This window comes from Pan paniscus, chromosome 3 (assembly GCF_029289425.2).
Source record: "Pan paniscus chromosome 3, NHGRI_mPanPan1-v2.0_pri, whole genome shotgun sequence".
Lineage (NCBI taxonomy): Eukaryota > Metazoa > Chordata > Mammalia > Primates > Hominidae > Pan > Pan paniscus.
Window position 1 is genome coordinate 79,323,360 of NC_073252.2, and position 27,704 is coordinate 79,351,063.

Here is a 27,704-nt window from a genome sequence, read left to right on the forward strand (position 1 = left end):
CAAGTGCTGATTTTAGCAGTGCTGTTCTTCTTCTAATGTGCTGGTTAGAGATCTTTCTAATGCGCCACTTCATTCCTGCCACATTCAGGATTCAGCACCCTGTTTCTCCCCCAGCTGTCTGGGAGCCTTAAGGCTCTCCCACCTTTCACATATTGTTCCTTCTCCCTGCAGCAGCCTCTCCCCACTTTTTCTACCTTGCAAGCCCAGAATTGACTAGTCCTTCAAGTCCCATCCCAAATGTCACTTCCTAGCTAAGCATTTCTAACTCCTTCAGGGTAGTGCTAATTATTCCATCCTTTGGGTTCTCATAGTGATTTTTACATATTGTAATAATAGCAATTAGCAGGCTATAAATTTATCCATTTACATATCTATCTCCTCTTTCAAAAGACTTGTCTAATATTCCTTCCTTTTCTATACAGCTGGCAAACATAAAAAGCATTCAGTCAATATTTTCTTAATAAAAATTGGATGTGAGGAAGGAGGAGAAATCGAAAATTTTTGAGCTTAGTTCTTTTGAAAAGAGTGTGTCATTGACAGAAATAGGGACATCAGGACCATCAAGTTTGAGGACAAGACAAATGAAGTCAGCTTTGGACATTATGTATGCCTAAATCTCAGAGCTGAACGTTGTTAGCGATTACTATAGCAGAATTTTCTCAGCAAGTAGAGCCTCCTTTCAACTCAAAGGAAACTGTTAGCCACAAGAGAAAAGATACTGTTGTACATTTTCTTTGAATTTGAAGGGAAAACTGAAATTTGATTCAACAAAGTCAGATATACTGAAAAATGATTTTTCTGGTACCAGTTACTATTTTTCAGTGTTTTCAGAAGTAAAATTAATTTAGCAAAAGAAGTGACTGGGTATGCATTCATCTATTCTTTCTTTTTTTTAAGAACCTCATATCATGATCCTATAATGGGAAACAAGTATGCAGCTAACAGGAAAAGCACTGGACAACTCAATCTAAGCACAAGTCCCATTAATAGTAGCAGTTATTTGGGATATAACAGTAATGCAAGAAGTAACTCTTTGAGATTAAGTTTGATTGGTGACCGACGAGGTGACCGGCGGCGGAGTAACACACTGGATATAATGGATGGACGGATAAACCATAGCAGTAGTTTAGCAAGGACTAGAAGCCTTTCCTCTCTAAGAGAGAAAGGAATGTATGACGTGCAGTCCACTACTGAGCCTACCAACTTGATGGCCACCATTTTTTGGATAGCAGCATCTTTATTAGAATCAGATTATGAATATGAATACCTCCTGGCTCTCAGGCTTCTCAACAAACTGCTTATCCATTTGCCTTTGGATAAATCAGAGAGTCGAGAGAAGATTGAAAATGTACAAAGCAAATTGAAATGGACTAATTTTCCAGGACTTCAGCAGCTCTTTCTTAAGGGTTTTACCTCAGCATCTACACAAGAAATGACCGTGCACCTCCTCAGTAAACTCATTTCTGTCTCCAAACATACATTGGTGGATCCTTCCCAATTGTCAGGTGATGTTAATATAATTGCACCAGCACTTTGCATTTTATGCAGTAAAATGTAAACTAATCATTTGTTTTGAAATCTACTAATTTCTGCTTTTTGCAAATAGTCATAGTTTTTATACGCTAGGTAGCTTAAATTATTTGGTAAAAGCCAAAAAAGAATTAGAAGATCGAGTATCCCAGGAAATGAAAAGAAAATGGTTTCTGTGAACCATCTAAAAAAATACCTTTAACTTTTAAAATAATGTGCAATAAAATTGGTTATTGTTTGCTTTTTTTTGTTTTGATAGGCTTTCCTCTTAACATCCTTTGCTTATTGCCTCACTTAATCCAGCATTTTGACAGCCCAACTCAGTTTTGCAAAGAAACAGCTAGTCGAATAGCAAAGGTAAGCAAATGTTATGCTGAAAGGTAACACTATAGGGAAATTATTTTGTAGTCTATGTTAAAGGAGGGGGAAATCTCTTAAAACTCCTTTTATTGTCACTTCCCATATGAATTTTGCATTTAAATTTTTATTTTTATGCACATAAAGGACTTGCATAGTAATGGTGTAAGTTACAACTGCTCAAATGACAGTAAATAAAATTATTTAGTTAGAGTAACACTCCTCTGAGTCTGAGTCTTTTTCTGCTCTTTTTCCATACTTCTGCCTCTCTGTCTGTTTCTCATTCATTCGTTTATTCACTACCAAATATTTACTGAGCACTGGGTTAGATGCTACAAATACATGATAAGCAAAGTAGATAGTGTACTTTATCATGGGGAATGCAGTGAAGTAAATAGACAGTAATCAGAGAGTCTGATTTGGTATTTTATCGGGGCAGGGGGAGGGTGGGGGGCAGAATACTCAAAGAGCACACAAAACAGAAGTCTTCCTAGAGGAAGTGATATCTAAGCTGACTGAGATCACTATCGAAGAATGGATAGGAATAACCAAAGTAAGATCCCTGGATGAGAGGCAAAGAGTGGAGTTCAGGGTTTGAAGTTTTCTAGGCAGAAGAAATTACAGATGCAGAGGTTCTGAGGAAGAAGAGGGCATAATATATTTTAGGATTTGGAAAATTCTCTGTCCCTTTTTGTTTGCCTTTTTTCCTTTTAACAGTCTTTCTCTTCATCTTCTCTCTCTACTCCATTCTTTTTTTATTCCTTATTTGGCTCTTTTACCTTCAAAAATCATACTGTTTTAGAAACAGTGGTGTAGCTATTTGTAAATCATCTGTTAACATTTGTTTAAAAGTATTATGGCTCTTAATGTTAGAAGAATGTGATTTTGACATTTTATATATTTTTATAAATCATCTGTTAACATTTGTTTAAAAGTGTTATAGCTCTTAATCTTCATGTTAAAAGAATGTGATTTTGACATTTTATATTTTTAGTAGTCCCCTCTCAAGAACAATAAGGAACTGTCAAACAGCCTGCCTTTTGCTTAAATATAATTCATAACATTTTTCAGTCAGTCATTGAGTCTGGAGGAAAAAAGGCTTTTCAGACTGAAAATATAAACAGTTCTAAGAGGGAGTTACATAAATTTACAAGTAGTATACATGTAATAGGAAATTTGGTGAACTGGGGGAGGTGAGTGAATAGCAAGATAAGTAAAAGAACTTGGCTAAAGCACCAGGAGAAAAAAAAAAGGAAGTTTTTTTCTACAGAAGAGAACAAGCAAATAAAATCCCCAGAAAAAGCTTTTTATGTAAGCAATTTTTTTTAAAAGCTGGGATTTGATTAACAAGTAGCACAGCAAGGGGAAAGAGCAAGCATGCAGGAAGCCAAATAAAACCCCCACCTTTCCATGGCCCAGATTGCAGCACTGCTAAGTACACATTTATCTCCAGGTGCCAGCATAGTAAAGAAAGAAAATACTGGCAACCCAATGAATCCCATTAGCAGTAATAAGAGTAAGAACCTTTTCACTGTCTTGATAAATAACATTTAATAAATGATATGAAAATACTTAATAAAATATGCTCTTAACACCATCCCCAATTAAATTTCTAAATAAATTAGATAGGGAAAGATTCTTAATATAATTATTCTAAAAGCATGTATTTTAAAAGAGCCATTATTTTAGCTAATGGAAACATCTTCGTTTCTTTAATAAAAATGGTGGTGGTAGGAAATAAGCCAAAAATAAGTCTTTTATTCTTGGTTTTTATTAAACTAATCCAATAGAACATTAAATATCAAGAGAGGGTGAAAATTATGACTATTAGAAATATTGCCTTTTGAAAATGATTACTCGCCTAAAACCAACTGCCTGTATTTGCATTAATAGTCTAATCGTAATACAAAATTTATTAAAATAACTTTCATTTTAATATTTTAGTGACACATGATTAGAAAATTTGTGTAAACAAAGTTTTTTTCCCTACCTGAGGGGTTGGAAAGCAAATATAAGGGGGAAAGTGTATATTGGTTTACTTGGGGGTTTCAAGAAAATAAAAGGCATAAATCCCCTAAAAAGGGAAGTAGAAGCATTTAAGAGTGGCAGCTGAAATGTGTTGAATGATTACTGCCTGCTAAATGCTGGGATAACTAAGGAGTGTGGCCTCCTAGCCTGAAGGATGTTACAGCTCCTTGAATATCGAGCTGCTGATATCGTGACCACAGTAGGGCCATGGAAATTCCCAAATATCTTTTATGTTTTTAAGAAATCAGATATGGCCTTCTGTGATTGATAAATTGTTTTTAAGTCTGTTTTCTTCCTGTTGGACAGCACACAAAGGTTCCCTCTCCGTATGCTTTTAGCAACCTGCAGGATGTGAATTAAATTGGTTCCTTAATTATTCTCTCACTTATAACTGTCGAGAGTAATTTTCTGCCATTATGTGCTCCTTCATTATGCAAATATCCCTAGTTCTACTGTTTGTGCCTTTGGAGAGCACAGAATTTCAAAATGAGGCAACACTTAGGACAAATATTTTTCTCTTTAGTGATTCATTATGGCAAAAATAGTATGCTAAAAAAGTTTGTTATAAAACACACTGTTTTTGGATCGTATTTTAACCTGGCATTTCAAAAATTCCAAAATTAAATCTGTCACTTGTTCTATTATAAAATTGCACAGCATATATTCCAAGGAATTTTCTCCCTTTTCAAAAAATAAGTTTTTAAAAATCATTCCTTAAAAAAATTATTTAAGAATGTAAGAATTCTCTAAGAATGTTTTATTCTTCAGGAAAGTTTTTTATGTTTTAAAGAATTTAACAACTTGAGAAGTTATAAAATTATGCGATTTTTAATAATATGTTAAATTATTATATTTTGAAATGCAAATAAGAGATACCAACCCATTTTTTCTTTTTCTTTCTGGTGTCTGTTTTATGGGCAAAACACTACTGCATGAAATCAGCTGGTTTTAATGATTGTATAAAATAACTTCCCAGGTACTACTGTGTTAATAGTCTATGCACGACCTTGCATAACCTTTATATTTTGTGCTTGTTCCATGATAATGTTCAAATGATGAATTTGAGGCCCTCCAAGCCTATTAAACATCTTCCGAATTACCAAAATTAGTGATATTCATTTGAAAGTTGAAGATGTATATATTTAAAAGGACAGTTTCTTTACCAAATGCTGTAGGTAGTTGTAAAAATACATACAAAACATCCATAAGATAGAAGAATAAGGAAAAGGAAAACTAAAAGCAGAAATGACAATGAGGTTAGCCTTTTATGACAGATTGGTATGTAAGAGTAGCATGGCCTTTTTCCAGTTCTGCATAGCTCAGGTGTCCCCTGGGAGAGGCCAGGGAACATCCTCACCAATAACCCAGGGAACAAACAGACTAAGAAGTGCATTCAGTCAGTAAAATTCCCCCCAAACATTAGTTGGTTCAGATTCTTTAATATTGTATCAAACAAACATGAGAGTCAGTACATTTTGGAGTAGCCTTTAAAAGATTGGCCGAGGATCTTAGAGCTTTAGGTGATTTCCGGAAGAGCAGTTTGAGGTCCACCATGCAGATTGTCATCCATTGGAGATTCTGGACTCCAGATTTCATCAGAGCCCCAGTGATGTCCTTTGACTGTCACACATGTTGAGGCTGTTTGCAACTGACTGCTCTACTGAGATACCCCGGACACAGCTGGAGGCTGAAGCATTTCCTCCCAGTCACAGCAGCTCGGAGCCTCCCTGAGAATTCCCTAGTTATATCTGCCTGTGTAGTCACTTGTGCACTGATCCATCCTGGGTTTGACAAAGCAATTCCAAAATGATGTCCCGAGTTCACACCATACATGGTTTCTGCCAGAGACAGTTTACAGATCTTCAGACTGAAGAAGGCCGTACTATTTAGTACCCACAAAGACATTAATCCTCTTTCTGTATTAGCTCTTACTATTCTGTGAAGAATGCCTTGTGCTTTTTTTCTCGTTTCACTTTTCTAACGTATTGAAGTAAAATGCATTAAAACCAATATACATCTAAATTATTTCATTAAGCGAATACATTTAGCATAAAATCAAGTTAAACTTGTGTCTTTATTTTAGGTGAATGAAATAATTTTATTTGTTTTCTAGGTTTGTGCAGAAGAAAAATGCCCAACACTTGTCAATCTGGCACACATGATGAGTTTGTACAGTACGCACACGTATTCCAGAGACTGTTCTAACTGGATCAATGTCGTGTGCAGATACCTGCATGACTCCTTCTCAGATACAACATTTAATCTTGTGACTTATCTTGCAGAGGTAAATTTACCAAAAATATTTTCTTATTTACTATATATATATGTGTGTGTGTGTGTGTGTGTGTGTGTGTATGTGTATATATATACACATATATATTTTAACTACTCTGTGGCACCTTATCAAGTTGATTTATATGCAGAAGCAGCACTGGTATTAACTGATATTCAAATTGTCTGACAGTCAACATAGTTAACAATTTTTTAAGATAAAAATATAAGTACTTCCTATCAAGTGTAAAAGAAGTTTTTATAAAGGTGGGTTTTTTTTTCCATGTCCAGTGTTTATATCCTTATTTACTGTCCTTAAGTGACATGAAACTCAAAATAATATACACTTTACCTAATTAAAAATGGAAAATGGGTTTTTAGTGGTCCTGATCCTAGAGAATGGTTATAATTTTTATTTCTACAAAATTAGGTTTTAGCTTAGAAATCTTTTCTAGAATAATAATTACAGCATACAAAAGTATTTCTTCTGGAAAAGTTTTTAGTTTGATGATACATTTGCTTCCTATCTAAAATATGATTTTGAGACAGCAAAAAATGGATGATAAAGTAGCCCTAGAACAGCACAAAAAGTTAATATCTATTTGATGCCTAAGAAGTAACTTTATGCCCAGAAAAGTAAATTACTAAGTAGATAGGCACAAAGAGAAAGTCAAAAGCAAGAGATTCCTAGTCACTAAAAATGTTTGTCAGTTTATAATAAAGTAATACCTACTAAATTAGTTAAGGAAATAAAACACCATGATTTAGATGAAAAGTTATCATCTAATTCTCCTTTCTGAACCAAGGAAAAATAACAGTAATAGACTCTGCCTTTCACTTTATTAGTCTCTAGATTTCTAATCCACATAACTATAAACTCATAGGCTAAATCTATGTTTTTCAACCTGTTAAATGTAAATATTGAGTTTTTATTCAACCTGATTAAAGTATACTTTAATATTACTTTTAACATTATTTTTAGCTGTTAGAGAAAGGATTGTCCAGTATGCAGCAATCATTACTACAGATTATTTATAGTCTATTGAGTCATATTGACCTGTCTGCAGCCCCAGCCAAGCAGTTTAATCTGGAGATCATAAAGATTATTGGCAAATATGTACAGGTGAGTGACCACAAAACTTACATATAACATTTTTCATCTAAAAATGATTTATAATCACACAATATTGGAAATGCCTTAAATGTCGAAGAATGGGGAAGTGGTTCAACCATAAATCATGTTTTCAGGATATTCGCAGTATGGAAAATGTTCTCAATGTAAGTGACAAAAACCAGAATCAGAATTAGTATGATTTCTACTTTTCGTATTAACAATTTCTGTAATGTTCTGTAATGACAGGAAGGAATGCATATACACATTGCAGCAGTCAAAACTCTGGAAATTAGGACTGTGACTCATTGGTTGTTTTTGTTTTTGTTTTGAGAAGGAGTCTTGCTCTGTTGCCCAGGCTGGAGTGCAGTGGCGCAGTCTCGGCTCACTGCAGCCTCTGCCTCCTGGATTCAAGCGAGTCTCCTGCCTCAGCCTCCTAAGTAGCTGGGATTACAGGCATGTACCACCACACCCAGCTAATTTTTGTATTTTTAGTAGAGATAGGTTTCACCATGTTGGCCAGGCTGGTCTCGAACTCCTGACCTCAGGTAATCTGCCCACCTCAGCCTCCCAAAGTGCTGGGATTACAGGTGTGAGCCACCGTGCCTGGCCTCATTGTTCTTTCTTTCTTCGTACCTTTCTGTTTTTTAACGACATTCTACTTAGTGGGCATACACTACTTTTAGAAACAGAAAACCTCTTTGAAGAGTTTGCATTTTAGAGATTTTTTTGTGTGTCTGATAAAAAGTGCCAGATATTTAGAAAGTGGAAAATTAAACTTGATTTAAATGTAAATGATGACAAGTCGGCCTGGTCTTTGCTGAATTTCACCTTTGAAATTCAGTTAAGATATCGGTTTGAGCTACCAGTTAAGAAAGCTTTGCATTGCTGAGCAGATCAGTAGGATGGATACAACTCACCAAAGAGAACAAGCTCATTAACAACCTTAATAGATTAATATGTTGTGTTTATACTCCAGTTAAGTTTGCATTCACTAGAGCAGAACTTAGAATGGGAAATACTTAGCTGGCAAGGAATTTATTCTAGTTCATATCTGAAAGTAATAAAACTGTAGTAAAATGTTTTCAGTGATTCAGTTATGTAATCCACATTACCTCTTACATTCCCTTGAAAATCAGTGATTGCAGATATCAAAAAAACGGGAGATTTTCTGGTGGCCCTATTTATCTTGTGTCTTATCCTTCAGTGAGTGAGGCTTTACCAGATAGCAGTTATATCTCTTTCTAAAGCACATTTCTCTTTTCTTCTTAAACCTTAAAAAAAAAAACTTATAAAATATTTGCTATATTTCACATAGAAACATATACCACATTGAATTCACTACCTTCTGAACCATAGGTACATTTCTTATGTTCAGAACCACAAGCTCAACTTGCCAGTGGACAAGCAGATAACCAGAAGGAGCATAGATTTGTGGCTAAGTGAACTGCACACTCCCCATCTCAAAGGAGAAACACAACTTAGCTTCCTCTGGTGGTTTTCATGTTAGAATATGGGTCCAGTGTGGCAGACTTCTCACTTTAAGAGAAGCTGGAAATCTACATTTTTCTGTAAAATCTCCTGATTTTAAAATGTTGACTCAATTTTTTTTCCAGATTTCTTTATAAATGTGTGAATCAAGATCATATTTAGCTGATGGCTCATCACAGCTGCTGGCTTGTGCTTTATTAAACAACTAAATATTTCACAGAATTGAATTATCGATAGTCTTTTACATTTAAACGCAACCAGCAATATAATTTATGAAAACATCCCTAAAGTTTAGCATTTCATGATGCCCAGAGATTGTAATTATTTCTGTCAGAAAAAATATGAAGATTATTTCTACTTAGTCATGATTTTGTTAAATATAAACTTTTTTTTGTTTTGTTTTGTTTTTTTTGAGATGGAGTCTCTGTTGCCCAGGCTGAAGTACAGAGGTGCGATCTTGGCTCACTGCAACCTCCGCCTCCTGGGTTCAAGGATTGTCCTGCCTCAGCCTCCCAAGTAGCTAGAATTAGAGGCACATACCACCATGCCTAGCTGATTTTTGTATTTTTAGTAGAGATGGGGTTTCACCACATTGGCCAGGCTGGTGTCAAACTCCTGACCTCAAGTGATCTGCCTGCATTGGCCCCCCAAAGTACTGGGATTACAGGCGTGAGCCATTGCTCCCGGCCTTTAAACTACTTTTTACAGTGCTGTTCTTAAAATGTCACAGTATCATATAGACCTTTTTATTATCAAGTATTTTGTGTTTTAGGTGTCTTCATAGCAAGATGTTATGAACTCAATTGGATAGCCCAATTCTGCCAAAGATTTTTTACTTCCTTTTTTGGTGTCTTAATGGTTATTTTTCCTTCCTCAGATATCAGCTGTGAAAGAATATGTATAATATAATACAAGGTTGAGATGTGATTTTTGGTACCATAAGTAAGAAGTAGTTTTTTCTATGTATCCTTTTCAGTGGGTGGTAAAAGAAAGATATTATAAAGTCTTTATCAAACATTCACTCTTCTCTACATATACATCTATCTCATAAATAATTCCTAGATTTCACTGGTAGGAATATACAAAACTAAGACAAGCAGAAAAATTTTTTTTAAATAGCCAAAATATGTAGGGAAAAAAAACACCTCACCCTACACAACTCAGTAATCCCTGAGAACATCACATTAGCATGATATCTACTCTCAGTATTTGGGGCCTGGGCCATCAAGAAAAAAAGACTTAACTGTATTTTAGTATTTTAATATTTTTATGTCTAAAAAGGAAGGTATTCGTTAAAAAATTTTTGTCTGCAAAGACTTAAAATACTTAAATTTTAGAGTCTCAAAGCTATAAACTTCATTCAGCTAAAAGTTGACGTATATACAAATGTTTTGTTTACCACTACTGCCCAGTTACTGTATTAGTCTGTCCAAATTAATGATAATTACAAAGCACTTATTGGGAGAAAAGCAAGATATTTCAGTTGGGTAGCATTATTACACGTATGGTATCTGATAAATCTAACAGTACAAATAATAACTTGTGTTTTCTTTCCTTTTGTAACTCAAACCTTTCATTAAGGATCTTCAAAATGAGTAATTTTTACAAGTATTTTTGTAGAAATAATATTTTTATGGTGTACAGTAAATTGTTGTTCTTAGTTGAATGTGCATTTGTAACTTTTACGTGTCAATTATTTTTTAAACCAGAGTCCTTACTGGAAGGAAGCCCTTAACATATTAAAGCTGGTGGTGTCACGCTCTGCGAGTCTTGTCGTACCCAGTGATATCCCCAAGACCTATGGAGGAGATACAGGTTCTCCTGAAATATCCTTCACTAAAATTTTTAATAATGTTTCTAAGGAGTTGCCTGGGAAGACCTTAGATTTTCATTTTGATATATCTGAGGTAAGATGCTCAGAAATTGATGAAGTTACTCTACTAGGAATTTTCATTTGTTTATTTATTCATTCTTTGATTTAACAAACATTGATTGAGCTCATACCCAGTGTTAGACAATATGATAGCAGTTATGAATAACCAAGTGGGGATGGGGGGAAGGCCTGCTGTTAGAAAGCTTACTGTCTGTTAGAGAAACAGACTATACATTCCCCATCTAAAAGAAACGCCACAACTTAGCTTCCCAACAGTGTTTAGCTTAACAACTAAACATAGTAATCAACACTCGGCTGGAATACATTAAAAGTGCTAGGGGAGTATGTAGCATCTATCTAAAGGAGTGGTTTCAGAAAGGAACCAACATCTGAGCTGAGTGTTGAAAGACAAGTAATTCTAGACAGGCATCTGTGGCAGTTTGGGGAGGGGAGGTTAAATGCAAAGAAATGGAGAATGTGTGACTGAAGGCTTGTAAGCGTGAGAAAGCATGGTGTTCCAGACACTTCCAACTAGTACCGCCTACCTTGGGCACAGAGTTCAAAAAAATGCAAGTAGAGTGTGATGAGACATGAGGCTGAAGGCATAGGAAGGGGCAAGATCATGGGGATCTTGCATTTCATAGTAACAAACTGGTTTTATCTAAACCAGTAGGAGCTCTTAAAGGATTTTTAGTTGGCGTATTAGGGTTTGCATTTTAGGAGGATCACTCTAGCCACAGGATAGAAAATAGAGCAGGGAGGAGGAGAGGACAGTTGGTAAGGAATCTGTTAGAAGAATTTGGGCAAAAGATAATGTGGGACTGTCCCAAGACAATTGCAGAGGTAATGAAGAAGGAAGAGAGATGGTTTACAAAAAGACCAAGGAAGTAACTGATGGGATTTAATGGGAAAGTGGGGAAGAGGCATCAAGGATTTGATGAATGGCCTTGACAGGTAGATGAATGTTGCACCATTCAAGAGAGTGGGAATGCAGGAACAGATCTTACAGCAAGGAAGGAGAGGGGGCAATGAGTTCCGTCTTGGACATGTTGACTCAGAAGTGACCCAGAAACATACTAAAGGAGGTGCCTGGTGGTCAGTTAAATTTTGGGATCTGAAGTTTTAGAGGAAAACTTGGGTGGAAGTAACAAATTAAGGGTTTCAGTGTTGTATAAGTGGATGGCTGAAACCATGGAAGGAAAACTGAAAAGAACAGAAGGCAACAACTAAAGGAAACCTGAGAAACTGGGTATTTTAGGACTAGACAGAAGCAGGGGCCATCAGTCCAGAAGGAACCCTGGAGCCTGGCTATGCTGTATATTAATAAAAATCTCACTTAAAGATTTCTCATCCTTGCTGAGAGTCCCGATTTTTTTTCCCTCTGGCACCTGAGCCCACTCTTGGTGCCTTGGTGCCATTGAAGTGGTCTTTCGGAAGCCAAGGGAGGAACTTTTCAAGAAGGAAGTTATTGATCAAGTATTGTAAGGTTGAGAAAGATTAAAAATTGAAGCTCTACTTACTTTTTTATTGATTAGAATTATATAGATAAAAAATGTTTTATTGCAGTTTAGTCTTGGCATTAGAATTTATCCTAAACTTTATTTTTTTATGTAGAAAGCATATTTGTTACTAATTTTTTAGTTAATATCTGAGAATTTCTAGCAAGATGTATGTATAATAGCATGGGAGTATGATAGAGAAGCTTGGCTTTCCTTTTCCTTCTGATTCAGAAATCGATTGTAACTTAATTATGTTATTTGAAGCAGTGATGCAAATTCTCAAAACATTTTATATACTTAATTTCAATTTGTTGCATCAAAAATTCCTCAGTACCTGCCATGCATAGGCACTGGAGATACACCAAAGGTATAGAGGCAATCACACATCGTCCAGTGGATACATGTGTAGTAGGGAAGTCAGGCACATAAACAGTTTACAGTCAGCATGGTAAGTGTCCAAGTTTGATTACACAGAGGTGGTGGTGGTAGAACAGAAGGCCTCCTTAAAAGTCTGGAGTCATCATTAAAAGATGATTAGAAGTTTACTTAGTGGATATTCCATGCAAAGGGGCAACATAGGCTAAAACACGGGTCTATAAAAGAGCATGGTATGTTTGGAAAACAAGAGCAAGCTCAGTTTTGCTGGTGTGTGAAGTTCAGAGAGGGGGAAGTGGTCGTAGTTGATGATCAGTTGAGCATAAAGGGACTCGTATGACATGCAGATGAGCTTGAATTTTATTTTCAAATGCAAATTTAAAACACTTTACAAAGTCAAATATAAATGAGTTTTTGATTATCATAGAATTTTTACTGAAATAAATTTTGGAAGTATTACACATCAGATTTGTAGTAAGAATCTACATAGAAATGTTCCTCTTTTGTTACTTCAGTATTTGCTAAACCACATTGCTGAAGCATACTTAACAGTATGCTTTGAAAAAGCGCCAAAATTTAACAAATATTAAGTCTGAGTGGTAAGAAAACAGATGATTTGATATTTAAAATATAAATCTTTTTTACATTTTCTGAGTTTTGGGTATATTTTATAATCATGGTGGGGAAAGGTGGAGATGGTGGTTTTTAAAGAATGCAGATTATATTTAAAGTAGGAATAGGCTTTCTGATAATCTGAGATGTAAAATTATTATTTCCAATAAAGTCTCTTGATTAAAAATATATATATATCATTACCTTTGATCTTTGTTAACATCTGCCTCATGCAAAGTAATTTCTCTCCTCATCTTTTTTTTTGTTTGTAAAAAATATTATAGGTGCACTGTTAACCCTTTTAAGTTTCTTTTATGTTGAAATATTTGAGCCAAACACTGACATTTTGTTTCTGTGTAGACACCAATTATTGGAAACAAATATGGTGATCAGCACAGTGCGGCTGGAAGAAATGGGAAACCAAAAGTTATTGCTGTCACTAGAAGTACTTCCTCAACTTCTTCTGGTTCTAATTCTAATGCCTTGGTTCCTGTTAGTTGGAAAAGGCCACAGTTATCACAGGTACATAAAGAATATCAAAATGGAACATTCATAGAAGAATCAGTTTTGTTATAGGTATGAAAACTTGAGAATTTGTCTTATTTTATCAGCAGTCCTAACATTTTAATTTTTTTTTTTTCCTTTAGCGAAGAACAAGAGAAAAGCTAATGAATGTGCTTTCTCTCTGTGGTCCAGAATCTGGCCTCCCAAAGAACCCATCAGTGAGTAATCATGAAGGCCTGTGTCAAGGTCTTAAAGATCATGTTATTCCTTGAAGAAATGATCTGTCTCCTTGCTTGCCTTTTCTAATTTACCTTACTTACGGTATTAACTCAGAATGAAAAAAAGATTTCTTATCTCTTGTGACACCTGGCAGCCATGCTAACTATGTGTTCAACTAGTTAAACATGAAGACCAAATTTAAGCTGTGAATTCATTGAAGAATGAGGCCTGCGGTGGCTTTGGGGTACTGATATACGCAGAGTAACAAATCTGATGGATGGACTTTTTTTTTTTTTTAATTGGGCATCAGGTTGTATTTTCTTCTAATGAGGATTTGGAAGTCGGTGACCAACAGACTAGCCTAATTTCTACAACAGAAGACATAAATCAAGAGGAAGAAGTAGCTGTGGAAGATAATAGCAGTGAACAACAGTTTGGTGTTTTTAAGGATTTTGACTTTTTAGATGTTGAATTGGAAGATGCAGAGGTAAGGATGTGGGCTTTCTCTGTTAATATTTATAGAACAGTTGTATGAGAATTAAGGATTTGATCACAGGATCATTCCTTATTGAGGTCAGTGTAAGGTCAAAAAGGTAAAAATCTAAATTAGGAATTAAATTTGATTACCACAATTAGTCAATAGAATAAGTCTGAGATAAAAGAGAAACATTCCATTTTTCATCTTTATCTTTAAAAATATAAAATTAAAAAATGGATTTCTTCAAAATTATTTTCAGGGTATGCTTAGACTTAAATGTTTTGCATGATTTGTCTTACAAACTAATATGCAGCCAAATGGTAAAAATGTATATGAAAATTGATTAAGGACAACTTCAAAGAGAGTTGCACTTACCACTAAATTGACTATCACAAAGGGTTTGTCTTTCTAGAACTCTTCCCTTTGGCAAATGACTGAGCTTCTTTCTTTGACATTCGAAATCACTTTCTTCTTTATGATGTAGGTAACTCTCTCAAATGCCTGGTTTCATTTAATACTCAAAGCGTTTCTCTTCTAAATTGATTTAGTCTGGATTACATTATATTGGTAGTTATGCCAGTTGAGATGCTTTCTAAATGGAATTTAAAACTCAAAAAGTAGATTTATTAGCCCACAAAACTAGTCCAGAATTAGAGCTTATATTTAGATATGGCTCAATGAAGTTTCTGGCAGTTTATCTGCAGTTCTCTAGGCTCTCCCCTTCTCTGCAAGTCAGCTTGACCTCAGATAGCAGCAAAACGGTCTTCATTGCTGGGAATCTTAGCCCCACACACAGCAGTGTTTGAAGGAGGTGAGGGTCACATCCAGAAATGCTCTCAGAAAAGTAAGGAAGCTGCTTTCCTAAATGGTCTTAGCAAACTTCTTGTAACATCTCATTGGCCCAAATTAGGACACATGCTACTTTCTGAAACAACCACTCTAGTGAATAGAATAGGATTACCCTGGTTGTCTTAGGCTATTAGAGATCCATTCCTGTAGCTGAGCTCAGTTCCCTAAACCACAGTCTCTTAACCCTGAAAGTTTATATCAAATAGATTTGTTTTAAACATGTACATTTTGAAATTGCTACAAATATCTGTATGCAAGAAGACCAAAATGCCTTAATACCAAGTATCTGTATACCATATCTTGATGTATCTTTTTCTAAAGAATCAAAACTCATAGCTCAAATACATTTAGCTCTCATATACATATACATATACTATTCATATACAGCTCATACACATTCATCAGCTCTCATATACATACACATATACAGCTCATATACAGCTCATACACATTCATCAACTCTCATGTACATATACATGTACTACTAATATACAGCTCATACACATTCATCAGCTCTCATATACATATACATATACTACTCATATACAGCTCATACACATTCATCAGCTCTCGTATACATATACATATACAACTCATACAGATCGTACACACTGATCAACTCTCATGTACATATACATATACAACTCATATACAGCTCATACACATTCATCAGCTCTTCTTGTAGGGGTGTTTCCTTTGGCTCTAATAGGTGAGGCGGAGGAATGAAATGTAATGCACTCTCCCGTATCACACTGTTCATTGTCCATGGAAGACCAGTTTGAGGAAGTAAAGTTCCCTCTCCTCAACATGCCTCAGTGCCCCCTGCAGATGTGAGGATGTGACCATGGTGCCTCCAAGTAATGCAAATGCCTTCATGTCAGTTTAGGAGCTGTGTAGGCTCCTATGGAATACTCCACCATTTACATTTTCCCAAAGACACAATTGTACAGGTTCATAGGAACTCAAGAACAGGTATTATTTAGCACCTTTCAGAGCAGTAGCTTTTAAACTTTTTTTTGACACTAATCCACAGTTAATATATTTTACATCACATCCAAGTATATATATATATATATCTTTAAAAATAAAAGTTGCAAGAATATGCATCCAAACTCTATGCTGTGCATACTGATATTTTCTATTCTCTTCCTTTTCATTTTTTTTTCAAAAAGTGTAGGTTACCACCCTAAAATTAGTTTCACACTCATCATTTGAAAAAATATATTGTAGGAAATAGAACAGACTTGCACAACCAAGTAACAGAGTGGAATAGGTTAAAGAGACCTGCTGCCCTACCCAAGGCCAGGAGCAGCTTCCAAACTCTTCTGTAGTTAGTTGCTTTTTTCAGTCCAGAATTTAAATTTCTAAAGGCAGCTCTTGACATTTTTGTAATGGTAAGGTTATTTTTCTTTTTGTTTGCCTCTTTTTTGTTTAAAGAGAACTGTAAATGCTTTCAAGTTCATTCAGTGCTCTAAAATGTCAGTGGTAATAAACATGGCTTTTAATAGAACCTTAGAATGGACTAAGGATGTTCATTGTAGTTCTGTCTTTAATTCAAGTCACAGTAATCAGGGGTGGGGTGGAGCATGCTAATTTATCCCTCATAATTACGCCAAATGAGCGATACACATTTTCTAAAACCTGGATATAGTCTTGTTTAAAACATGGTAATAGGAAATACTTTGATTGCTACAAAACAAACTTAACCACTAATGAAAATTATAATAAAATATCTCCTCACTTTGAAAGCCCACAGTGCATATTCATTCACTCACCAAATATATATTGCTATTGAGTGCTGTTGCCATTATGTGTTTTGATACATAATAATATTTGAAATGATATGTTCCAGGAAGGTGGTTTTCAAACTCTGACATGCAGGGCCCTAGGGCTTCCAAGATATCTTCAGAAACAGCCGGGACAGATTCAAAGATCCAATGGGCCAAGTTCCTGGACACCTTCAACCAGAGCAGCTCTGGTTTTCTGTTTTGCACAATTGACTGCCATCTAAAATTTCATTTGAAATAAGTATTCTTCTGCTTTCAAAAAAAAAAAAAAAAAGATTTGAAAACTTGTAATCTGGACAATTCCTGTGTAAAGGGATACAGAAAAAAAAATCATATTTTGGTAGCCAGCTCAATATGGTTTGTCATATCAGGGCCTAAGAAAAATTGTAGGGATTATATCCTTACAAAAGGAGGAGCAGCTTAGAATAACAGAAACATAACTTATATAAATCCTTAAGTGGGAGAAATTGAAATTTGTCATATTTCCTCTTGACCTTTTAAAATTGGCAACAGTTATGTTTTGATGGCTGTGATCTTGATTTTAAATTATATTTTATAGCAAAAAATTACCATTGAATTTAGCCAGAGCTATCCTACCAACTGAAATAATTGTGACCTTGTATGTTGTCAAGTGCATGTGGGTATTTGAAGTCAGTTTTTGCATTGTACTAAGTATTAAACCTTTGTAAATCTTGAAGATTTTCTTAAAGTTTGTGTTGCCAAAGTGTATCATAGAAATGTTGTTTTAAGTGTCTGTCTCTGACTTTTTCACAACATATTTTGCATAAAAAAAGATTTGAATCACATGTTGACTTTCTGCACAAAGCTTAATCCAGAGCTTGAATCAGTCTTTGGGTTTGAGAAATCACAAAGAGTTTGCCCCAAAAGTGTAGTGTATATTTAAATGTTTGTCTTCGTTTTTTTCTAATTCTGTGTGTTTTCCTTTTTGCTAACCAGGAGCTGCAGGTAAGTTGCAGCCTGGTGTTGTGGATTGTTTATTTGTTGTCATCTGTGATGTATTTGTCTTCTTTGTGGTCTCATTCATGTTTGTGTATTAGAATAGAAATGGCTTAGATAGTAGATTTAATCGGTCCCCAGTAATACAAGATAGAAAGTCAAGAAAATTATTTCGTTAAAACAGGTTGTCAACCAAATAATTTTGATCTTTTTAAATATAAATATTTGATGGTGTGTTAACAGTTTAAAGAAATTGAAGGGCTGATTGAAACTCTGCTTTTAATGATGCATTAAGTATTTTTCATCTTGGTATATGTTTTTCTGGTATATTACATTTAGTACATTTAGAAGCATGTATTTGAGGTTTTAGAAATCGTGTCTTGCTTTTCCAGGGTGAAAGTATGGACAATTTCAACTGGGGAGTTCGCAGGCGCTCACTGGACAGTATTGACAAAGGGGACACTCCATCCCTCCAGGAGTACCAGTGCTCTAGTAGCAACCCCAGCCTGAACCTCACCAATCAGGAGGATACAGATGAGTCCTCGGAAGAAGAAGCGGCACTTACAGCAAGCCAGATACTCTCACGCACACAGATGGTATACAATTCACTTTTCTTACAGTGACATTTGGTCTCATTTTCCTCTTAACTTCCAACTTCGTAATGATTATTTCTTGTGCATTGGTGAAATGCACACACTGAAATGAATCTACAAGATTGCAACACTAATGGAGTACCGTGTTGTTATTCATGACAGCACTAAACTTATTAGGTTGATACTGCACACCTATTAGCTGCTAAAATATAATTTCTCTTGCTTCTTTCCTAGTCACAGTGAGTTGTTTTGGGCCCTATTAGAGGCCTTCAGTGATAACATATTTTTGGTATCAATGTGAGCACCAACACCATTTAATTCACCACTCACTTTTCTTTCCTAGTTAGCATAGTGTGGAAAAACAGAGCACAAGTTTGGTCCCTTTTGAGATCAAGTAGAGTCAGTGGAAAATGAAAGCTGCAAGAGTAGCCTGTTATTTCAGAAGAGTACGGGTGCAAGAAAAGCCAGTGGTAGGGCTGGAACTTGAAGATGGCACTGTAAAGAAGGAGAAGGCACATGGAATAGCTACCCTGGTACATGTGATAAGGAAGCAACCAGTGGAGACCAGGCACCAGCTATGGTTACACAGCTCTTACAGGAATGCCTCCTTTTTTTATTCTTTAGGCACAGGGTCTCACACCATCACCCAGGCTGGAGTGCAGTGGCACAACCATAGCTCACTGTATTCTTAAACTCCAGGTCTCAAGTGATCCTCTTGCCTCAGCTTCTCAAGTAGCTAGGACTACAGGTGCACGCCACATATGCACAGCTAATTTTTTTAAATTTTTTGTAGAGATGGGGTCTTGCTATGTGGCCCAGGTTAGTCTTGAACTCCCGGCCTCAAGTGATCCTCCCACCTCGGCCTCCCAAAGTGGCAGGATCACAGGCATGAGCCACCGCACCCAGCCACCTACCTTTAATTTAGATCCATTTGCTCCACTCGGCCTGCTGGTAAAGTGCTGGCAGTGATGTTGAATGGAAGGGCCTGAGCTGCTTTAGGCACAATGTCAAGTTGTCGGTTTGTGGTTGGTGTCCAGTCATCTCTCCTGTATTTACATCTCATTGGTGCCCCAGTTTGTCTTTCCACTAACTGCCCCTCTCCCATTTAAGTGTTCAATGACCAACCGCTGCTGCTAATGGCAGCCATAATACGATACCACTTACTGACTGTCTACGATGCACCCGGCCCTGTTCAAGGTGTTTTACGTGTATTAGTCACCATAACTCTCCTCCTAACACAAGGCAAGTATGGTTATTGCAGATCTGCATATTACATGTCTTATCCCAGGACACATAGCTAGTAAGTAGATGTGAATCAAGCGGTCTGTCTCTAGTGCCCATTCACTTAACCGTGCCACATAAATCTTCGTCCTCCATGAATGAATTTGAATTCAGCTCCAATATGAATTTCAGCTCAAGGTTAACATAGTTACATAGAGCTCTTCCACTTTGATAGTTTTTGTTTAGCAAAATTTAGCCTGTATTAATGTGTACTTAGTTCTACGGAGGGATTAGCTGCTTACCCTAACAACACCCATTCTGGTTTAGACTGGAAGGAAAGAAAGATGATTTTAGGAAATCTCAGAAGCTCTTTATAACGAAGCCCCTAAAATATTTTATGATAGAGAATGTTTCCTGTGGCTTTTGACTCATAAATGAATTCCTTATTTTACTCTTTCTCTTTTTAGTTAAACAGTGATTCTGCCACTGATGAAACAATACCAGACCATCCTGACTTACTTCTCCAGTCTGAAGATTCCACTGGCAGCATCACAACAGAGGAAGTGCTTCAAATCAGGGATGAGACCCCAAGTTTGGAGGCTTCTCTAGATAATGCTAACAGCCGGCTGCCTGAGGTGGGGAGAAATGGAGGCTGGTGCATGGCCAATCTGGGCTCTTTTTAGCACTCTTTTATAGCTCCCGCTTTTCTTTCAAAAAAGTTTTGAAGTTGATTTGTTTCCAGTATTTCTAACCTGTTGAGTTATTTTAAATGAAATAGTCAAATCTGATTTTTTCTTAAGTTGGTAGATTAAGGAAATGACCTACAGGTTAAAAATAATCTTGAGTGTTTTTAATGAGCAGTTTGCATTGCAGAACATGATGAGGTTAATGTACAGACGCTTCTCTGGGGTTGGCGAGCATCATCTATTGCACTGTATTTTCTTAGAAGGACCGCTTTGGTTTTTTCTTCTCTTTTTGCTTTGTGTTGGGTTTATGTGATTGGTGCTGTGATTGGGATTAAAACCTCAGGCCAGCTGTGGTTTTTAGCAGTTGTTAAATGAAATCTTTTAAAAAGACTTTGGAACACTAGTATTATGTTTTTTGGAAAGGCCTGTGAGAAGTAAGCCAGATTTGAAGCTAATGACTGACCAAAAATAAGTAAGTATTAGTGTTTTTTTAAAAGATTATTATACTTTTTAAAAATGTAATTGCTATAGCTCTGCCATATGTGCTATTTTTATTCCTTGGTAAATATTAGGAAATGCTACCTTTTGTCACTGTTCATCAAATTAATGTAGTTATTAGATCTAATCTAGGTATCAGATCTTATTATTTTTGTAAGGTGATAAAACACTATTGTGTTCTTGTTAGGCTGACTCTTGTACATATTTGAACTTTAACAGTAACCAGACATATTTTGAAATGAAGGCACTTTGGCTTCCTTATTAGCAAGCCATCTTTAAAATGCTCATACTCATATGGCTAAGGTTTAGATCATTCAATTCAACAAATATTTATTGTGCTTTCGGTAGATGCCAGGCATTCAGCTAGGTGCCAGAAAGAAGAATAGGACATGGATGGCCCTGTTTTCAGAGAACGTTCTCTTGCTGTCTATTAAGACAGAGAAGGCTTTAAAAAAAATTTCATTTCAGGCCAGGCACTGTGGCTTACGCCTGTAATCCCAGCACTTTGGGAGGCCGAGGTGGGCAGATCATGAGGTCAGGAGATCGAGACCATCTGGCCAACATGGTGAAACTCCGTCTCTACTAAAAATACAAAAATTAGCTGGGTGTGGTGGTGCACACGTGTAGTCCCAGCTACTCGGAAGGCTGAGGCAGGAGAATCACTTGAACCCGGGAGGCGGAGGTTGCAGTGAGCTGAGATGTCACCATTGCACTCTAGCCTGGCAACAGTGCGAGACTCTGTCCCAAAGAAAAAAAAAGAGCGAGAGAGAGATTGAGACCATCCTGGCGAACATGGTGAAACCCCATCTCTACTAAAAATACAAAAATTAGCTGGGCCTGGTGGCGTGCACCTGTAGTCCCATCTACTCGGGAGGCTGAGGCAGGAGAATCACCTGAATGTGGGAAGCGGAGGTTACAGGGAGCCGAGATCGCGCCACTGCAGTCCAGCCTGGCAACAGAGTGAGACTCCATCTCAAAAATAAAAAATTAAAAAAAAAAAAAGAAATTACATTTCAGTATGGAAAATTCAATAATAGGTTCAAGGCTTTATGAAAACTGAGAGGAAAGTGATCAGCTGTGCACGGGGAGTGATGGTAAGAAAGGACAGGTTTCATGGTAACTGGGACATTCCAGGCAGAGGGACACAATGTAGAAAGGGATGGCAGTGTGAAATAGCATGATGTGTCTAGCTAAAAGCAGGAAATTGAGTATTTCCAGAGAGTAAAATGGGAGGAGGAAGAGGAAGAGCAATAGGAGCAATGAATGGGATCCAAGACAGGAGAAGTCCTATATGCCACACTACAGACTTAGACTTTATCTTGAGATAATAGACAGGAGAAGTCCTATGTGCCACACTAAAGACTTAAGACTTTGTCTTGAGATAACAGAAAGACATTCGAATTTTTATCCTTTCAAGAGATACCTATTAAGTAACAAGCACTGTACCAGATACCAAGATGGAACCACATGGCATGTGAGCATTCATTTATGTGACCAGTATCTACTGAGGTGCTACCTCGTGCTAGGCACTAGGCTAGGCACGGGGCCCGTGGCAACTGTGACACAGACAAAGGCTTTTGGTTTTATGGAGCTTCATTCTAGTAGAAGAGACAGATAATAAGCAGGTAAAACAAAATGTAAATAATATGTCTCATCTTATTCATCATACTAAGAAAGTCTAACAGTAATGTGGACTCGAGTGAAGGAGAAAGTTAGGGGTAGCATTTAAGGTGAAACCTAAATGACAAGAACCAGCCCACCCCTTGAAGATTTGGAGGGAGAAGGTTCCAGGCAGAAGAAGCAGCAGTTTAAAAGGCCCTGATATATCTGAAGTACAGAAAACTGGCCAGTGAGGCTGGAACACAGTGAACAAGAAGGAGAGGGGTGGGCCAAGGCACTGTCATGACATGTGTCACAGGCCACACAGCAGGTAACCATTGAAGAAGAACATGATCTGATTATTTTTTAAAACTTTGGCCTTTTTTGTCGAAAATGGAAAGTAGGTTCTAGTCCCTGACACATAGAGCTTGCAGTTAGGGATAATCACAGAAGGTTTGCAGCCTCATTGTTGGTAGTGAAGTCTCTAAGGCAGAGGCTTTGAGGGTAGATTGGAGGAGATGAACGAGCTAAGCTGGAAGAATATTAGCAAGAATTTAGCAGGGCCTGACTAAGGGCACAAACATGAGAAATGTTTACAGGAGAGAACTGATGGAATTTAGAGGTGGGTTTTAAGTAGACTATATTCCTTTCAGTTGTTGGGAGGTTTATTAGTTATTAAGCCAAACTACAGTGCCTAGTTTGGATCACACCATAGATCACACCATACACCGTAACACCAGTGGATGAGAATGAAAGGGATATTTTGAAAGCATGGTATTTCATTTAGAAACAGTTCTACTGATATTAAAACTGTCACCAAAAGAATGGCTATCCACAGGGAACATGACAGCCTTATATCTGTTGGATATATTGGCCTAATTTGTTTTTCTCTGTTTTGCCAAATAGTGTCAAATGACCCAAAATTGCCTCTTGTACCAAAAGGAAAAGTAGAAAAGCACCAAGATATTGAAATAAAACCATAATTATTTTTAAAGCAACTTCTTAAGACAAAGAATATAATTAATTTTGATGGGTGAAATGTTTTGTGAATTAAAGGAATAAATCCACTCCTAAAAATGTTTATTCGAATTTCTTCCCTTAAATCATGTTAATATTGGAAAGATAAAATGGAGTAGGCTAAAGCATCTTCTGTCATGACAAACTTTAGAGCTCAGTGTCCCTTTCTTCTCTGTAATATACACACGTTACACTCTGATCTCAAGAGGGGATTAAGTTCTTCACTTGTATTTACTCACAGAGGGTTTCTTTTATTATTTATGATAGCTTGGAATCCACCTCATGGATGACAAATTATTCCTTATAGGAAAGAAATCTTTGTAACAAAGCATATGTGCATGTGTCATTGTCTAATAAGGTGAAGTACAAGAAAATTTGATTCTCATAATCTACATATAAACAATGGAATCCATTCTATCAGCCCCAAAAGCACTTTCTTCGTGATATGTAGGCATTACTAGAAAATTTCATTGTATGTTATATAATACTAACTACAGATAAAATATCATCTTGAAATTATTATTCAAGAAAAAATGACAATCCACTGCAGGTGTGAACTAATGAAAAGTGAGGGCATTGAACTAAGTTTGGGTTGAGATAACATAGTATGTTCATGTTGATGTAGAAGGAAAAATTCATGCCAATAAATATTCTAGGTGTAGAAATGTCTCTAGTACTGTCACATAGATTATCTTTCCAAATAATGACCAAATTTTTTTTAGAAAATTCATCTGGAAACCTTAGAGTATACTGAATATAAACTGGTGGAAGAATTAAGAAATAATCCTACTATATTATATTTAATGCTAAAGTAAAGACTCAGAGTTTGCTGCTTTCCCTGCTTAACTAAATCCAGAGCAGTGTTCTCTTATACACTTCATGTTTTCATGGTGTTATTTCTGTGCCTTTGATATCTTCTAATCACTTTCCCTGCAATATCATCCCTACCTCATGTTTGTCAAAACATGCTGTTTCCTCCAAGGAGACTCACCTCAGTTGCCTGAACTAGATGAGAGCTTTCCCATCATTGAGTACCAGCACCCATTTGTATGTTGCTGATAGTATTTACTGTACATTTACCATACTCTGGTATATGTTATTGTCATTCACTTACTAGCCTAACCTGTTAGACTAGATTATAAACTATTTGCAGTTAGGAATTATTTATACCAGAGCACTCAGCCCAGAATCTAGTCAAAATCCTTCATTTTATAGATGAGTTTTACATATGAATAAGGCCTGGGCTAGTCTAGGGTTATAGGCTCTGACTTTCTCTTACTTTTCTTATTTTGGAAGGAAAATTCTATTTTTATCCATGAAAAACAGATAAGGAGCTACTCTACAGCTGAGAAGTAACTTAGGTCCAAATACTCAAAAGAAGCTGATCTTTATTCCTAGAACTATGACCATTAGTACTTATTTTCAAATTGATTAAACCAATAAACTAAAAACTAGTGTTGATACCATCATCATATATGCTTTGAAAGTGTTTTCCTTTTTTGATAGTAGCAGCTCATTCAACCAATATCTCTTGAGCCTCTACCACTTGTCTATCACATAGCAACATTGTTTCAGTAACATTACAGTGGATAGAAAGGGCACACCACTAGTATGCTTTATAACATGTATTTTCATTATTGTTTACTTCAAATGAGGAGAATATAGTCTTTTTTGATAATGAGCTTGTGATAGTTTAATTTTCAAAAGTATAATTATCTAAAGTGTCCTAATGTCTTCTGAACTGTAGCTAAGTGATGAAGCTTTATCAATACTCAAAGCCAAAATGAGGTTTTGTAGTAAGGCCAGCCTAGTTGTCTAGGTTCAGCATCCTTCTGATTGGTCAGTACCTACTCCTGCTGTGTGGCAGCCCCACAGGACGAGTGGGTTAACTATTTTGAGTCATCTCTCCTACTTATATCCAGAATATACTGTGTTCCACTGTAATGAAAGCAATGACATTTCAAACAGGAGACGATTTATACTAATAATACAAAGTTTTACTTGTGTAGAGTTAGAACATATATGAGAGAAGATATTTTACCAAAGTACATATTTCCAGGTAAACACCTAAATCCTGTTACCGAAGAGAAAAAAAGTCCTCAATGTTTCTATATGATAATAGGTGATATATTTTAATTTCAAAATATTTTAAACCTATGCCCATTAAAAATAATTTATAACTGATTCAAAAACTATAAAAGTGTCCGGGTGCAGTGGCTCACACCTGTAATCCCAGCACTTTGGGAGGCCAAGGCGGGCAGATCACAAGGTCAAGAGATCGACACCATCCTGGCTAACATGGTGAAACCCCATCTCTACTAAAAAATACAAAAAAAAAATTAGCTGGGCATGGTGGCATGTGCCTGTAGTCCTAAGTATTTGGGAGGCTGAGGCAGGAGAATCGCTTGAACCTGAGAGGCGGAGATTGCAGTGAGCCAAGATCACGCCATTGCACTCCACTCCAGCCTGGGTGACAGACTGTATAAATGAACACCACTTAATAAAACAGACTTAGGTGGATGGCAATACTTATTTATTGTGTTGTAAAATTCTTTTTTTATGTGTTTATAGTTCACTAAAAATATGATTGTTTTGTAGGATACAACTTCAGTATTAAAGGAGGAACATGTTACAACCTTTGAAGATGAAGGATCCTATATAATTCAAGAACAGCAGGATTCTCTTGTGTGTCAAGGAATTCTTGATTTAGAAGAAACTGAAATGCCAGAGCCTCTAGCTCCTGAAAGCTACCCCGAGTCAATCTGTGAAGAGGATGTTACCTTAGCTCTGAAAGAGCTAGATGAAAGATGTGAAGAAGAAGAAGCGGATTTCTCCGGACTGTCTAGGTGAGAATACAGTATCATAAACACTGTAGTGAGGGGATAATCTCTCCCCTATTCCTTCCAAAGAGTGCCCCTCTATTCCAGTTTACTTACTTTCATTTCTTTGTGTGTTTCAGTCTGTAATCATACTTTGTGTGTTTTAGTCTAGAATCATACTATCTTCGTTTTTAAAAATAAAATGCCTGACTCTAATGGGATATTTCTTCGATTATGGACATTCCCATAAAGAAAAACAATTAGGCTATTTTCAAAGCATAGTAAGTGGTATTCCACATTTAGAAGCACACCAAATATCTATTTTGGCAGATGCCAAATGGCCAAATGTTAAAATCAATATTGGAATGAACTTCCGTGATACCACAATTTGAATCTAAAATATATTCCAAAAAATTGTTTTTACAGTTTCATGATCAGTGGTCATATTTTTAAAGTTTTATTTCTATAATAGGCAAAGCAATTATTTCTTAGATGCTAGATTGCTCCTTTTAAATGTTTATGCTCCATACATTAAAAATTTATTACCAGAAAGTATGAAGAATTCTCAAGTGGAACTTTTTCTTTACTCAAGGACTAACTTGAATAATAATCATAATAATCATATATTATATATAGCTTTTAGGGGAAATTTTGATGGCTGTTACGAAACTCTTAAACCAAATAATTCTTTAACACTTAGAATTATAATAGAATATCCACTGTTTAAATTTCACAAATATTTGTGGTTCAATATTATGTTTTTTATAAAGCTATCTAACTTCATGCACTCTGTGAGTGTATCTATTTCCCCATTCAACAATTTGGAGCTCCTGGATAACTGTTTTTATATAAAATTAATATTTAATAATTATTGAGTATTTCAGAATTTTACTTTTACAATAAAAATTACACCTTTATACTTCATGTGATAATAGAGTTTTAACATATACAACACATTGGAGATTTTTTTTTACCATCAACATATCAAGAATACTTACCTATATTTGAAAAGATACAATCAGATATTAACAATAAATCTTAGTGATACACCTTTTTCATATTACTGATTTGAATATGGCAGTAGCCCATGCAACCACTCAATCATTAATCATGCACAAGTTCAGGGATGCCAGAAACGATGTTATTCAGCTATTTGGCTTTCTAAAAGGCTGAAGCCAAACAGTTGACTTTGGCCAAGTACTGCAGCTGAAATAGAATGGAGCATTCCTACTAAGTGTACAGGTTATCTACCTTAGCTTATAGTATATGTGTTAAAATCATCACCACAGTGACAGTTTTAAAATTAACCTTTTTGAGGTCTCATTTGTTT

At 36.0% G+C, this 27,704-nt stretch overlaps 1 protein-coding gene across 3 annotated transcripts in view; it reads left to right on the forward strand.

Moving 5' to 3' along the window:
• The window catches only part of FRYL (FRY like transcription coactivator), a 157,791-nt gene that overhangs the window by 113,996 nt on the left and 16,091 nt on the right, over positions 1–27,704 (forward strand). For all 3 annotated transcript variants that reach the window (XM_055111564.2, XM_055111566.2, XM_055111565.2), the window contains 11 exons: positions 898–1,505; positions 1,790–1,887; positions 6,029–6,199; positions 7,169–7,309; positions 10,498–10,695; positions 13,508–13,669; positions 13,795–13,869; positions 14,181–14,357; positions 18,334–18,537; positions 20,223–20,390; positions 26,154–26,401. In XM_055111564.2, coding sequence (XP_054967539.1) covers positions 898–1,505; positions 1,790–1,887; positions 6,029–6,199; positions 7,169–7,309; positions 10,498–10,695; positions 13,508–13,669; positions 13,795–13,869; positions 14,181–14,357; positions 18,334–18,537; positions 20,223–20,390; positions 26,154–26,401 — 2,250 coding nt within the window. The remainder of the gene's footprint in view (positions 1–897; positions 1,506–1,789; positions 1,888–6,028; positions 6,200–7,168; positions 7,310–10,497; positions 10,696–13,507; positions 13,670–13,794; positions 13,870–14,180; positions 14,358–18,333; positions 18,538–20,222; positions 20,391–26,153; positions 26,402–27,704) is intronic.